The following is a 15254-nucleotide window of genomic DNA, read 5'->3' on the forward strand; positions in this document are numbered from 1 at the left end:
CCTGCTCCAGAACAAAATCTTCTTGCAGGCAGGCTTCCCCTTGGCATGAGTTCACAGAGGTGTGTTATTTGAATTAATGAGCACATAACTCCATTTTCAAACAAAACCAGAATCCCGGATTTGTATTTGACATTACTTGATTTTTGACCAGTTTAACGTTTTCAGATATCATAAAGGCAAACCAAATGCCTCTAATGCAGGGGAGGCTGAGGGCTGCCCCCTCATTCCCTCTAGGGTTCAGCCCTTCAGGTAATTCTCAAGTTGAGGCGCCCACTCTCACTAGGTCCCCCCACACTGTATCTCCCTGTATCTTCACAACGACCCCATGAAACAGACTCTGGCGACATTTCCCCATTTCATAGATATAGGAATACAGGCGCAGAGAGCTGGAGAGTGTCTCAGCGCAGGCTGGAACCCAGGTCTGTGGCACTCCCCACTGCCCCTCTCCTGTCAAAACCCACAGCCCTGAGTTCTAGAGGCCCATTCCAGATGGAGAAGCACCCAGGGAAACCCCGGGGGGTGCTGACCCCAGTCTAGGGTCCATCTCTCCCCATCTCGAAAGGAACCAGGTCTTCAGCTGCGTACACACCAATCATGGCCCCCAAACCAAGCCCTTGTTGCTGCCCCCCTCCACACGAGGTCTTGGCCTTTTCTGTGTCCCAGGAGTTCTGGGGTTCCCCAGGCAGGTCCCACACAGGGTCAGCTGCAAAGCTCTGTGGCCATGGGATGTGGGCAGCCTCCTTTGCTTTTCTGGGTGTTTGTTCGTCTGCATGATGGGTGCGAACCTCTCAGTCTCCCTCAAGATACATTTAAATTACTCTTTGGTCATGCTGGTATCCCCAGGCCCTGTCCTAGCCTGTGCCCCTACCTGGTTGAGGACCTTCTGCAGGTAGGGTGTCCCCATGCGGTCAGCCAGGTGGCGATAGGATGGGTGGGAGAGGAAGAACTTGCGCTCAGCGGCCAAGGCAGCCGTGATGTCCTTCTTGCCATCTATGTCCTTCTGGCTCCTGTTCACCACCCCAATGTAGCCTGTGGGCAGTCAAGGTCAGGGAAGCAGCCTTCTCAGGAGTGTCCAGAGGAGCAGGCAGTGGGTAGGGGAGTGGTCGCCTACCTCTGCGCAGGGGGAGCAGCTTGTTCTCCAGCACATCCCTGGCATCTGTGCCCTCATCCATCAGGTCCAGCTTGGTGATGACCCCAATGGTGCGCTGACCTGGGGGTGGGCAGCAGGAGGGCAGTCCTCATGTAGACCCGCCCTCAGGAGGAAATCCCCAAGCCCACCCACCCTGCTCCCCGTCTCCCTGCCCATCCCCTCACCCACTCCTGGGACCCCTCCTATATTTTACACAGTGACGTTTAAAAGCATGAATCTGCTCCCACCGCTATTCCACCTAGACCCTGCAGGGGCTCCCCCTAAACTAAGAAGCAACCACCCCCGGGCCTGGCACACGGACTGCCAAGTGGGAACCTACCCTGGGGGTCCACCTCCTTGGCCACCTTGAGGGCATCAGAGTTGGCCAGGTCGGAGTTGGCAGGGGACACCGCCAAGATGAGGCAGTTCTCCTTGGTGACGAACTGCATAAGCATGTCTCGGATCTGGAACTCGATGTCCGGAGGCTGGTCTCCCACCGGCACCTTGGTCATTCCGGGCAGGTCCACCAGCGTCAGGTTCAGTACTGGACGGGGCGACAAGAGGGATGGCTCAAAGCAAGGGGCATGACCGTGGGCGCGCAGAGTTACAGAACAGGGTCGGACCCACGGGATCCGCGTGGGAGCGGGGTCTAAGGAGGACCAGGATAGGGGCTAAGGATGGGCGGAGCCACGGCGGGGCGGAGCTCGGGCTAGCAGGGCGTGGAGGGGGCGGCTGCGGGGGCGGAGTCTGCGCCAGAAAGGGGCGGAGCCCAGAAAGTGGCCTGGGGGCGTGGCTAGGCAAAGAAGCAGGAGGGCGGGGCCAGGTCTCACCGTGCGGCGAGTAGACCCGCAGGTTTATCGGCACCGGAGAGATGCCCTTGTTGGTACCGGTGACCCGGTCCGTCTCGGCTTCGATTTCCAGGCGCACCTCCTCGAAGTCAGTGAACTTCTTCCCCTTGCAGTGCAGGAACTCCGCGTATTCTGCTCCAGAAGCGGGTAGAGGAAGGGGGCGAGCATCACAATCCGGAACCCACCTGTACCCCATCTCCCACCGGAAACAGACTCCAAACACTTTTATCTCCCTTGTTCAGGTAAGGAATGGAACCCGAGGAGGGAACGAAGCCCTTCCTTGGTAACTTTCAAGTTCAATAGAAAGGTAGCCCCTCACCTTGGGGCTGATGGAGAGCATGTACCTGTGTTAGCATTGACCAGCTGCAGGACCAGGGGACGTCGCGTGACAATGCCAGATCCTCGGGGCAAGAAGTCCCTGCAAGGATCAGAGGAAGGTCAAGATCAGGAGTACCAGTTCTGCAGCTGGGAGATCCAAAATCCCCTTAAAGTGCTGACCCCACCGCACCTTAGAACAAGGGCTTCAGGCCCTGAAGGGGTGATGCCACCCAGAAAAGTGGAAAACACCCTCTTCCAAGTCCCCACATAATTTATGCACCTAAGCTGCCAGGAGACTACACCAGCAATTCCCCAGATGCCTCTTAGATATGCCCTGTGTTGGTTCAGGACCAACAGGAAGTTCCTGCCCCAACCCAGCCTCAGCCACTCAGCCTGGGGGAAACTGAGGTATGGCTGGCCTACACCCTCAGTGTCCAGTGGCCACAGAGTGGATCCCGAGAAACGGCCCTGCACTTCATCCCCTTCCTTTCTCTGTGGGGAAGGGCAACATCTCACTTCCCTTTTCTCAGGTCCCATCTGGCTGGGGTTGAGGACAGGCAGATGCAGCGGGGAGGAGGCAAGGAAAAGAATTTGGGCTTCAAAAGTGCCCATTGTGTGCCAGCTGCTTTGTGGGCGATATCTCTAGACTCCATACAGTAGCCTCAGGAGGTAGTTGCTGCTACTACCCCCATTTTATGGATGAGGAAACTGAGGCTCAGCGATGTTCAGATTACACAACCAGTATCTAGCAGAGCAGACCTTGGACTTGGATCTGTTCTACCATGCAGTGAAAGCTCTCTGTTCTCAGCCCCCCGTGGATCCAGTGCCTATGGATCTGGACTGAGGGGTCACAAGTCATTTGTCTCCAGACCCAACAGTCCAGTCTGTATTTCAGACATCGCTCATGCTGATGTCAACCCCAGCTGTCCTTTTGGCTGAGTCTTGAGGGTGCAAGTACTCTGTCCTGTCAGCTCTTCTTGTTCCCTCACCCCACCCACCTCGCCCTACCCCACCCCAGGCAGACACGAGGGCAGAGGCCTCTCCAGGAATCAGGCTGTCATGGGATCCCCAGGACCCAGGAAAGGGGGAAGCAGGCCAGAGCCTGAGGGACTGTGGCCAGCTGCCTCCTCATGGAGCAACACATGGAGACTGGGAGGGGAACACACAGGACTGACAGAGCCAGAGGTAGAAGCCAGGTCTCCCACCACCTGCCCAGGGCCTGACTCAGATTCAAGGCCTGGGGCAACAGAGAGGCCCAGGGCTCCCAGGATCAAGGCCTCCTGTTGGAGCCCTCGCCTGAGCCACCTCTGGGGAGAGCAGAGCTGGTGAGGAGGAGCCAATGGAAAGGAGATGGCAGGTAGCTTCTGCATTTTCAGGTGCCAAGCAAATTTCATTGTTGCCAGACTATGAGCTGCGGAAGGGCAGGGCCAGCACTTTCTCTCTGCCACAGATCCCAGGGCTCAGAATCCCAGTATTCCAAAGGTGCTCAATAAATTCTGAGTGAATCCCAACTCCTCAAACATGCTCTGATATGGAAATTATAATTTTACAGATGAAGCAATTGAAGCTCAGAGAGGGGAAGTGACTCACTCAAGGTCACACAGCAGAGCTAGGATTATTCTTCTTGCATCTATTTATTTATTGGTGGTGCTGCTGCTGGGGATTGAACCCAAGGCCTAATGCATGCTAGGCAAGCTGAGCTATAACCCCAGCCCCCAGAGCTGGGATTATCATAGAAGTTGCTTTTGTTGGTTTTGTTTCCTTGGGGTGATGAGATTCAAACCCAGGTCCTTGCACGTGCCAGGCAAGTGCTCCACCACTAAGCTGCCTCCCCAGCCCCAGAGCTGAGATTCAAACAAAGTGCAGGCTGGCTCCCAGAGCCTGGAAACTTCCCCATCCAACTGTGTCACCCCCTAAACCCGAGGAGCCAGACTCGACTTTTTATGTAATTCAATTCAATCTGGTCTGTGCCAGGCCCTGTGCTGGGCCCTGGGGACGGGAGATGATGAGTCAGACAGCTCCCCACCCCAGGCGCTCGAAATGTGGCGGAGGAGACAGGCAAGTAAACAGAACATGCAAGTCTGTGTGGCCTGCACTGCAGAGTGGCTGGCACATAGGGCGGGGCCTCCTGGGGGGACCTCCTCCTTTATCTCTCCTAGGTGTTACTCAGTGACTCCTTGGGAGACAACCCCTCGGTTTTGGGGGACCCCCAGAACCATGAAGATAGGACAGCTGTTCTCATAGAGGCTTCAGTGGGCGTGGGGGCCTGGGGTCCACCTTCTTCCCCATCAGCTTCTTGCCCAGCAATACCATGGCAACTGCTGTTGCCATGGAAACTGCAGGAGGGGCTGGAAAGGATGGGACTCCCCACGGAGAGTCCCCCATGCAGAGACATGGACCTTGCCTAGAGTTCTTCCCCAAGAGGCATCCCCCTTGAGCAGAAGGGCCCACCCCTGAGCGTGGAGGTCTCTGAGGTGCCAAATAGGGAGGGGGTATGCAGAGCCCAGGGCCCACGTAGGCAGGGTGATGGGTAGTCCACAGCCTGGACCAGCCTGCCCCACATCACTGCCTCCCTGGGGCTTCTTCAAAGGACAAGCAGCTTATGGACAGCAGAGATTAGCGGGCAGGGCCTTGTCTGGGGGAAGAGTATCTCCTCCGCAGGGTGGGCATGGGGGTGTCAGGGAGGGAGGTGTCCATTGCTCTCAGGGCCCAGGTGCACAGAGTGAGGCACATCAAATTCTTGAGGCAGCTTGTGCAAACGCACAACCTTCAGACATGCAGGGAGGCAGAATCCGGATTCAAACCCCATCCCCACATGGCTGTCTTGCTCCCTGTCAGGTTTAAGGCTCACTGGCTGAGTGGTTCAAAGCCCGTCAGGCAGATGCCCTGGACTGGAACCCCACATCTGCCTTTCCCCGGCCTGGTGGCCTTGGTCACGTCTTTTCACTCTCCAGGCCTCAACGTCCTCTGGCGTCATATTAACCCTGCCTCATGCACTTCCCTGCCGGCAGCAGTGGAGGATTCACGGAGCTGGTTCACACCAGAGCTGAGCCCAGGCCCGCCCCACAACTGGAGCGGGCTGCTGAGGGTCCCCTGATCTCACTCCCCCCCTGGGATGATCCCCAAATTCCATCAACAATCCCCAAATCCCACAGAACCCTCCACCTCACTTCTTCTGGCCACCGAATTGAATCTCGGGACCCTGATCATGAAATGTTAGAGGGAAGGATGGGAATTTGAAGAGCAAAGCTTGTGGACAATGTCCCATTCCTCCATAACTGTCCAGAAGGTGGGACCAAAGTCCAGAGAGGGCAGGGAACTGGGAAGGCACACGGCGATGGAGAGAAGGCCAGGATGGGACGAGAACCTGGAGGCCAGCTTCCCAGTCCCAACGACTTGACAGCGCCGAGGGCAGAGCCTGACACAAGGGATGGCTCAGGCAACACGGGAGAGAAGGAGCCTGGCTCGGCCATTCCTTCCCCTGCCTACACTGACCCACTCGGTGCCTGTTAAGGCTAACAGATCCCTGGGGGAAGTCAGCCTGATCCAGCCTCCAGTCAGTGGCACCCCTGCACCTCCTGCCCAGCTCCTGCCAGCTCCTGCCCAGCTCCTGCCCAGGCGGAAGGAGGACATGCAGGTGCCCAGACAAAGTGTGTGGGGGCCCAGCAGCCGCGGTGGCTGCGTGCTGCTCCGCGCGGGGGAGGGTGGATGGTGGCCTGCCAGCTCTCCCACTCATTTTGAGCAGATGGTGGCTTCCCAGGGAGGCCTTGCCTCACCATCTGCAGAGGCACCTTCAAACCTGGAGCAGAGAGGACAAAATGCACACCTCAGGACCTCCAAACGCCACCCACTCCCTGTCTGATTTGGTATTGTCGCCCCCGGAAGGGGGTCTGGAGAAACTGCACCAAAAGGCTGAAGGGACCCCATTTCCACTCTAGGAGCTGAGATTTGGGGCCAGAGCCCAGGGATCCCGGTTCCCAACCCTGTTGCATAAAAGTGACAGTGGGGGGACCCACTAGTTCTTGGGCTTTGAGGTCAGACCCGCATGGACTTGTGTGGCCGAGGGCAAACAACCACACCTCTCTGAGCCTCAGTTTCCACATCAGGAAATCAGGCTGCTCCAAGGCTTATATCAGTAATGCCTGAAGAACTGGCTGTCACCGCGATGATAAATAAAGACGACGCTTCTGAGCCGCGGAGAGCGGCGGGGCTGTGCTGGGTGCTGAGCGGCAGGAGCTAGAAGGCGGCTCTCCAGCAGCTGGCTGGCCCGGGAGCTGGAGTGTCTAAGGCCAGATCTTGCCCTGAAAATGGAAGGCAGGGGCTGGGCAGGCTCCAAGGTGCCCTCTGAGGCAGGGAGCTGGGCGCGGCAGTGGGCTGGCCAAGAAATACAGCAGGAAGGGGTGAGTCTGCCCTGGGCGACAAGCCCCTCTCTGTTCCCACCATCCCAGAGGCCCCCGGGAGCCCACAGCCACCCACATCACAGCGCATGAATTCCAAGATGAGGTTTACATTTTTTTTTCAAATGTTTCTACTTTTTAAAAAAACATATATTTTTTAGTTGTCAATGGACCTTTCTTTTATTTGCTTATATATACACGCAGTGCCGAGGGTCCACCCCAGTGCCTCATACAGGCTAGGCAAGTGCTCTGCCACTGAGCTCCAGCCCCAGCCCCAGCCCCAAGGTTTAGATATTTCAAGACAGTTCCTTGACAGTCCTGCTGGTCCCAAGAACAGGGACTGGGCTGGCGCTGTTTCCCACCATGTCCCAGCACCTGGACACTCTGTGGCAGCACCCAGATCACCCTGCCCAGTGCCAGGAAGACTGGAAGGTGAGCTCTCAGTGCCCCCTCAGCCTCACTGGGCAGGCATGGAAACCCAGGAGCAAAGGCTGACGTGTCTGGCCCCAAAGTTGTGGTTAAGCTGGTGATAGGGTGGGGTGGGCACCAGGGTTCTGGACCAGTACCCTGTCCTCGTCTTCCCCACTAAGGAGGATCTACTAACTTTCCTTTCCTTTCCCTCCCTCCCTTCCTCCCTCCCTCCCTCCCTCCCTTCCTACCTTCCTTCCTTCCTTCCTTCCCTCTTCCTTCCTTCTGAGTGTTGATGGCTGTATTTCCAAAAAGGAAACATATTTCTCTTTTGCCCCCAATTTTAAAAAATCATATGCTCTCCATTTGAAAAAGTCCAGAAGATACATAAATACTTTAGAAATGACCAATCATCATCCCAACACCGGGGGATAACCTTTGTAAACATTTTATTATCAATAATAATAATTGCTGATGGATTGCTGGCTGCCGGCCAAACCTTTGCCAGCAGCTTCAAAATCCACACCATCCTGAGATTTCTTTTGGGGGTGAAGGAAATATTCTAAAATTAGACTGCGGAGATGGTTTCACGACTCCATAGATATACTAAAAATCCTTGAATTATACACTTAACATGAGTGAATTTTATGGTATATAAATTTTTTATTACACCACAATAAAGCTGCTTAAGGGATCTGCGTCCTCTGGATTGATCCTCCCACAGCTGTGGGAGGTGGATGCCATCAGTTTCCCCATCTCCCTGGGGAAGAAACTGACACTCAGAGAGATAAAGCCCTGTGCCCCTGAGCTGGGTCCCTATCCACGTTTCAGAAGCTTCTTGACTCACCAAACAACACGCTGGAGCCATTCAATCTGGAGCTACATCTGGATTCACCAGGAGCACCAGCTCTACCACGGAAGTGCGCCCCTGCTCCAGGCCTCCGTTTTCCCATCCGTGAAATGGGAGCCAATGTAGCAGCTCCCTCCCTGGACTGTAGAGGGGATGCCCTGAGGTCCTGGCTGCGGAAGGCCCCACAGAGGGTGCCCACTGGGCAACCATACCTGGATACTGGCAGGCACTGGGTACCTTCTCTGTACTCCCTCCAGCTGGGAAGCAGGTGAGCGTGACTCAGCTACAGAGATCCTTCTCCTCCTCCTGGCCAGTGGCCTCCTTTTTCCCTGTGCTGAGACCAAAGGTATCTGAGCCGGCGGTGATAAAAGAGTAACATGGTAATGAACGGATTCGAGGTGAAAAGTAGCCACAGTCATTGCTGTTGTCTGTCAGGACATCCTAAGAGGAAATAGAGCCGTACCCAACACGAGGAGGGTCAGGTCGGTGGGGCGGGTGATGGGGATGGCACCCTGGAGTAGGTGACGGCTGACGAGAGACTCAGGGGGAAGGAGCCAGTGAAGCAGGGAGACGGGGCTGGGGCAACGGGGCGCAGTGGGCACCCAGGACCATGGGAAAGGGCTCAGCTCCCTCTTCCCATGACCTGTAAGCTCAGGCGGCCCAGGAGGCAGAGCTGGGGGAAACAGGGCTGGGGGCCAGGCCTCAGGGGCCCAACTCAGGAGCTGGGGCCTGGTTATGGGGGCAGGGTCTCCAAAGTAGACTTCAGGCAGAAGAGGTTAGATGGGGGGCTTGGAGAGTCCCCCACTATTGTGCAGGGAATGGATTGGGAGGAGAGAGGCGCTGCCCCAGTGGCTGAGAGGGGTGAAGGCAGTAGAGGTCAGGGGTAGGTAGACAGGGCAGGAGGCTGGACTGGATGGGGAGGGTGAGGGGAGGTGGATCCCGGGGCCTCTGGCCAGGGCCCTGGGAAGACCGTCCTGAGTATCTTTCAACCTGATATTCCTTTCCCCCGTTGCATAGGATAATTCCGAGTTGCTAGAGCTGCTCTCCAGACCACTTTCAGGTTTTTTTTTAATATTTATTTTTTAGTTGTAGGCGGACACAATGTCTTTATTTTACTTTATGTGGTGCTGAGGATCAAATCCAGTGCCTCACGCGTGCCAAGTGAGTGCTCTACCTCTGAGCCCCAACTCCAGCCCTTGTTCAATCTCCCTGGTACCAGAGATGGAACCCAGGGGCACTTAACCACTGAGCCACATCCCCAGCCTAATTTTAAATATTTTATTTAGAGACAGGGTCTCGCTAAGTTCCGAGGCTGGCTTTGAACTCATGATTCTCCTGCCTCAGCCTCCCAAGCCGCTGAGATTACAGGCGTGCGCCACTGCACCGGGCTCCACTCTCAGTTCTTACCCAGATCTCAGTCCAGGGAATGGGTAAGAGCGCAGAGACGCTGGGGGGAGCAGAGGAGAGGGGAGATGGGGTGGCACATGTGTGTGGAGACCTGTGCCGCTTCCTGTCCTTCCTCTTGATCTAATCGCTGTGTGACTTCGGGCAGGTTCCCTGCCCTCTGTGTGCCATTTGGCCATCTAAAAACCTGGGGTGTTCATTTCTGCTGCTCTGCAATTGGAATGTTGATTCCAAGGAGACTGCGGTGGGCACTGTCTCCCTTAGACCTGGGGAATCGGGCCCTGATCCTGGGTCTCACACTCAGGGGGCCCTCTGGACTTTGTCCGGCTTCACCCTCCCTGGGGGGCAAGGAGCCAAGGGAAGGGAGCCAGCTAGAGCCTGCAGACCCCTCCCAGGCTACCTTGGGAACCCTGGGATCCCCTCTCAAGCAGTCCCTAGCCCACCCCTGGGTCTGCCTCCTGCAAATGGATTTTGTTTCAGGGGGCAGCACAGGCCCAAGGAGGGTCCTTCTTGGGTCCATGGAGGAGTGGAGAATGAGGGCCGGGTGAGCTCTGGAGGCTCCTGGTGGCGTGAGGTGGACTGAGGAGGGACCAGGGCAGCCCAGGGGGAAGGGCCATCTGTCCCCACTCAGAGGGACCTCAAGTCCTAAATTCAAACCCAGCCTACCAGGCGGTTGTGAAGGTGTGCGTCAAGGTGGGAGAACAGAACGCCTCGTGTTTAGCAGCCGCAGCTTGATTTATAGCTGGATTGTTAGGCCATATGGCATGTGGGCCTCCATTTCTGCTCTTGCCCACGTCTGACAAGACTGCACCCGTGACTGGCTCCTCTGCCGCTGCCCCACCCGCCTGCCTGCCCACCCCACCCTCTGCCTTCCCACCCTCTGACCCTGGCCAAAGCCTGGGAAATTCAGTCTCCTGGCACCGGGATCAGATGCTGTCTGCCAGGGTCACCTTTCATTCCTAGCTCCTCTGGGCCACCAGAAGGGGCGGGGTTTGGGCAGAATGTCCCTGGCAGGGCACCTTTCCTTAAGTCCAGCCCCCAGGAATGGATTCCACACGCAGTCCCTGGCAGCACCGCTGAGCATGGGGCAGGTGTGTGCGCTGAGGCACACGGAGGCTGGCACCCAGGGCAGCTGCCACAGCTCTCTGGGGACAGGGACGACAATCCTGCCTCCCCCACCTTCTCAGTCTGGCCTGTGGCCTCTGCCTCTCACTCAGGGTCCTTCACCAGGGTCCTCAATCTCGCAGGCTTCTCCCCTCTTGGGGCCAAGCAGGCACCTGGACTGGTTCCCTCTGCTTGTCCAGCCTCAGTGCCACCTCCGGAGGGCCTTCTCTGACCCCAGGCCAGGGCTTCTCTTCACTCTCAGGCTCCCGTGGGATCCTTGTGGGTTTCACAGTCGCCTGTCCTCTCGGCTGGGACCTTCCCGAAGCACAGGTAGGTCCACCTGGTTCTCAGCCCCGTCCCTGGGGCCTGGCTCAGGGCAGGTTTCAAGGAAATATCTGCAGTCAGACAGCGACCCCCTGCCTCAGATCCCAGTTAACCCCTCGTCTTCTCTGGTCTCAGTCTCCCAGTCTAAGAAACGGGAACACCAGTGTGCGCCCCAGAGTGTTCAGGGACAGCACAGAGCTTTACAGTGGGGAGTGGGTGTCTCCCAGAGGAGGGCCAGGCCTGACCAAAGAAGGGCTCTCAGAGGCCAAGGCCAGCACCAGGCCCCTGGGGAAGCAGCTGGGGACCCACATGGGGTGTAGGTAGGCAGCCACCTAAAACCACAGCTCCATCCAGGCAGAGGCTCCCAGGGGTCCGCTACCCCACTTGGATGGAGCCCATCCCCGCCCCAACTGTGGCCCCCTCCCAGGCTGCAGGACATCAAAGCCTTGCCTGCCCAGGCCCCAGCAGGGATGAACTGGCGCGTCCTCCACGCCAGGCCCTCCAGTTCCAGCTCCACTGCAGTCCCACCAGGGAGGTGTCATTGTCCCCATTTTACAGATGAGGAGACAGCAGCTGGGCAGGGGTGGAGCACACGCTCCAGGTGGGCCACCCTCAGGCCTGGCTCCAGCCCCCGCACCTTCCTCTCCGCAAATCCCCCCTGCCTCAGCCTTCCCGGGGGCTGGAGGGTGGGGCGGGGCGGGCACGCCTCTGGCCCTGGAGGAGCGCTCCAGGAAGGACGCAGGGAGCAGAAGGGCCCTGGACAGGCCCCTTGACCTAGGGCCAGGTGTTGCTGGGGCATGCAGGGGGCCACGGATCCTCCTCTGCACTTACCCCAGAATGAGCTCATCTACTCTCCGGGTTTACACGACAACTCCCAAATTTCCATTTCCAGCCTGCCTTCCCCCAGCTCCTGACACTTCCCCGGGAGTCTAATGGGCACCTCAGGCTCAGTATGTCTAACCCAGCACCCTCTTCCCTGGCCCCCAATCTGCCCTGCCCCCCTATCCCTGACTCCATCAACGGCGACATTCCTGCTTCTGAGCATGCGTCAAAGACCTGGTTTTCTTTTTGGTACCGGGGATTGAACCACTGGGCTGCCCCAGCCCTCCTTTCTTTCCCTTTTTTTCTTTTTTTAAAATTTTGAGACAGAGTCTTGCTAAGTTGCTTAGGTCCTCACTAAGTTGCTAAGGTTGGCCTCAAACTTGTGATCCTCCTGCCTCAGCCTCCTGAATCGCCGGGATGACAGGCCCTGAAGTCATTTTTGATCCCTCTTTCCCACCTTTTGTGTCCACCCACCACAGATCCTGAACCCCACAATTCTCGACAGAGGTATGGCCCTGGCCGAGGCCCCCCGCCTCGTGCCCATGCAGCAGCCACTCTTGCTTTCTCTCTGACCCTGTCCCCAAGTCACACACTTGCCAGAATCAGTTAAAGTCATTGAATTACTTAAAGGCTTCCAAGAAAAATGAAGACACACACACATTCCTCACCGAGCCCCTGCCTGCCTACCTCTTTTATCTCATTTCTCCTCGACACCACCTTTTGTCCTGCCCCAGGGCCTTTGCCTTTTGTCTTGCCCCAGGGCTTTTGCATTTTCTGTTCCCTGGCCCAGAGTTCCCCCCAGCTACTCTCACAGCTCCTCTCGGTTCATTGCTCACCCTGGTGCCGCCTGCTCCTGGAGGCCTTCTCTGCCCTCCCAACGCTGGCCACACTCCTCTGCCTTTGTCTCCTCCCTGCAAAATCCCTGGCCTCAAGGCTCCGTGGCCTCCAGGAATGCTTGCTAAATGACCCGAGGAGCCAACCTCCATTTGCCCTTCTGTGAAAGGGGAGTGAAGACACAGCGTAGATCCAGACAAGTCCCAGCAGGGTCCTGGGCAGCTGCCGGGCCACCTCCATCGCAGAGCTGGCGGCCAGGTCCTCCTGGGTACCCAGGAGCCCAGGCTAGCCTACCTCAGCTGGTTTCCTCCAACTCGATTTCCACTTCCTCTCCTCAGGGGGTTGCCTCCTGGGAAGCCCCAGGAGGCAGAGCTACTGTTACCGTGCTCACCAGACTGGGGACCAGCCCTGGGTGGAGAGGTCGGGAGCCTGTGAGGGAGCGGGCAGGGCTGTCTGAGGGCCACTGAGCCTCGGTTTCCCTGCTTCTGCCCCAGCACTGGCCCCCTCCCTCGCTTCCGGGATCCCAGTGCTCTCCCCCCCCCCACACTTAGAGGAGGGCTCTTCCAGCTCCCTGGGCCGGTGGGTGTCAGGCACCCTACACATCTTCCTTCAGGGATCCCGGCAAGGGTGTTGCGATGCGGAGGGCAGCAAGAGGGCCAGGCCTCCTGAGCAGAGTTCACACCTCACTCTGCCCCTGAACGAGCCAACAGTGGCTGAATCTGCTGGGGCTGGGGCTGGGCTAGGGGCTGGGGCCAGGGTGGGGCTAGGGCTGGCCTGCTGCCCAGTGGACTCCCAGAAGCGGGAGCCAGGAGCGGCACACGTCTAGACTGTCAACACCTCCCCCCACATGTTTACAAAAGGGCTTTGCCACCCATGAACTCGCGTCCCACAGCCACTGGCTCAGGAAGGCAGGGCAGCCGTTGTCAGTGTTCCCATTCCTCAGATAAGGAAAACGAAGTCCACACACCTGCACGTTCCCACGCCCAGCGCAGGGACTGGCCCTCAGAGGCTGCTGTTGGTCACCCTCAGGAACCCGGGCTTGGACTGACATGAGCTGCACTTCCTGAATGTGTGATCTTGGCAAGGCATTTAATTAACCTCCAGGGTCTCAGTTTCCCCATCTGTAGGGTGGGCATCACGTGCCTGCCTCTGGGCAGGGGGGGGGGCTGCTGTGAGCCTGTGGAGGACTCAGCAAGGTGTGGGGCATGAGGGAGGGGCTGCAGGGACAGGAGCTGAGGTCCCTGACTCTATACCCCTGCCCAGACCAGCTGGCCTGGCACAGCAAATATTTAACAAGAGGTAGAATATGGAACAAGTGCTGGACACCCTTGGGAACCGTTGTCTCCAAAGTACCCTCTGCCCTAACCCTGAGTGCTGGACAGGGCTGTGGGAAGGGGCCGAATAGGTTTCTCTGCAGCTCTGGGGTCACGTGATCTGAAGGGGTGTCCTGGAGAGACAGAAGGCCTCCCTCTGTGCTGACCAGATGGGCATGTCCTGGGGGGAGACTTTCCAACATCCCACAGATACTCAGGTCCTTCTCTTGACTCTCTGGGGTTGGCAGCGGTCTTCCCAGGACATTTGAGGGGCAGGAACAACTATCCAGTCTATTCCAACTGTTATATTAAACATGTGACAACTGAGGGTCAGAGAGGGCAAGAGACTAGCCTGAGGTTTCAAAGCAGAACCTGGATGTCACCCTACAGAACTGCTGTCCCCTTGGGGGGAGGGGCCCCTGCCTCCTTTCCCTGTGCCAACCACTTCCTTAGCCATGAAGGTCATCGGAAGAAAGCCAGGTTCCTGGAGAGTGGAGGGATGTTGATGATGGAGGGGAAGGTCACTGTCAGCTTTCCTGCCTCAGCCTGCCCAGCCCCCCATCCGCTTCCAGCACCGCGGAATCCTCTCTGCTCCTTCTCAGCACCAGAAAGCCACCTCTATCTTCTCCGTCTCAGAGGGGAGCCTGGGGTGTCACGACCTGCCCGCGCCCCCCCCCATCCCAGGACTCTTTGTCTTTACGTTTGCTCCCCACTCTGTCACCTGGCCCTCCCAGCGCCTTGTGGGATCAGAGGCGGGAGGGGGATTAGGTTCTGCAAATGGCTCCCCCTGCCCGCCTCCTGCCTCCTGTCTTAGTCATCTCTGCCCTCCGCTGCCTGCTCCCTCCATCACAATCCCTCTGCCAGGCCTTGGGGAGAACCACACTGGCAGGCGCCCCCGACCCGGGGGCAGCGGCGAGGCCAGGGGCGGCAGCTGAGAAGCGACCCGAAGTGTTTTCTCCCCCCCCCCTTCCTCGCCCCGCAGCCCGCGCCCCCACTGCGCCGCGCTGCGCACGGATGGCGGCGGGAGCCGCAGAGGTGTGTGTGTCAGCCGGGAGACTGCCTGGTCCTCGATGCCCACGGGGCTGTGTCCTCTTCCAGGACCTGGGGGAGGTCCCTTGTCACGGTCCAGGGGCTGACCCCTTGGAGCCTAGGAAAGGGGGCACTGCCCCGGGGGTGCTGCCCGGTCCTAGGGACTCCCGGGCCGAGGGAGGCGCTGAGTAATGCGGCCCCCGCGGAGATGGGTCTGGGGGCACCTCTCTGCTCCTGGCAGAGCGCTGTCTCCCCTAAAGGACGGGGCGGAGGAGGGGGCGTGATTCCGTGGCCCCGGGCTGGCCGACGTTTGCAGACTAGCCGGGGGCGCCGCCGCCCCCAGGGGCTCACGGTGGGGGAGGGCCGCCTCCTCCCGCAGCGGGTGGGGGCGCGCCGTCCGCCGGCGCAGCCCGGGGGCTGGGAGGTCGCGGCGCTGTCGGAGCCCGGGGCCCCGGGGTGGGGGGCGCGCTCGGG

The 15254-nt window shown here is 58.4% G+C and overlaps 1 protein-coding gene across 15 annotated transcripts in view; it reads right to left on the reverse strand.

The window, feature by feature from the left end:
- DNM1 (dynamin 1) overlaps positions 1-15254 on the reverse strand; it is a 39946-nt gene that overhangs the window by 24440 nt on the left and 252 nt on the right. For all 15 annotated transcript variants that reach the window (XR_014019691.1, XR_014019692.1, XR_014019693.1 and 12 more), the window contains exons 2-6: positions 2322-2395; positions 1960-2109; positions 1470-1673; positions 1112-1210; positions 869-1029 (exon numbers count right to left, since the gene is read on the reverse strand). Coding sequence is in view for 11 of the 15 variants with exons in the window: in XM_081274690.1 (XP_081130816.1) it covers positions 869-1029; positions 1112-1210; positions 1470-1673; positions 1960-2109; positions 2322-2395 (688 nt within the window). In the remaining 4 variants the exon portion in view is untranslated. The remainder of the gene's footprint in view (positions 1-868; positions 1030-1111; positions 1211-1469; positions 1674-1959; positions 2110-2321; positions 2396-15254) is intronic.

This window comes from Spermophilus citellus, assembly GCF_964194105.1.
Source record: "Spermophilus citellus genome assembly, chromosome: 2".
Taxonomy (NCBI): domain Eukaryota; kingdom Metazoa; phylum Chordata; class Mammalia; order Rodentia; family Sciuridae; genus Spermophilus; species Spermophilus citellus.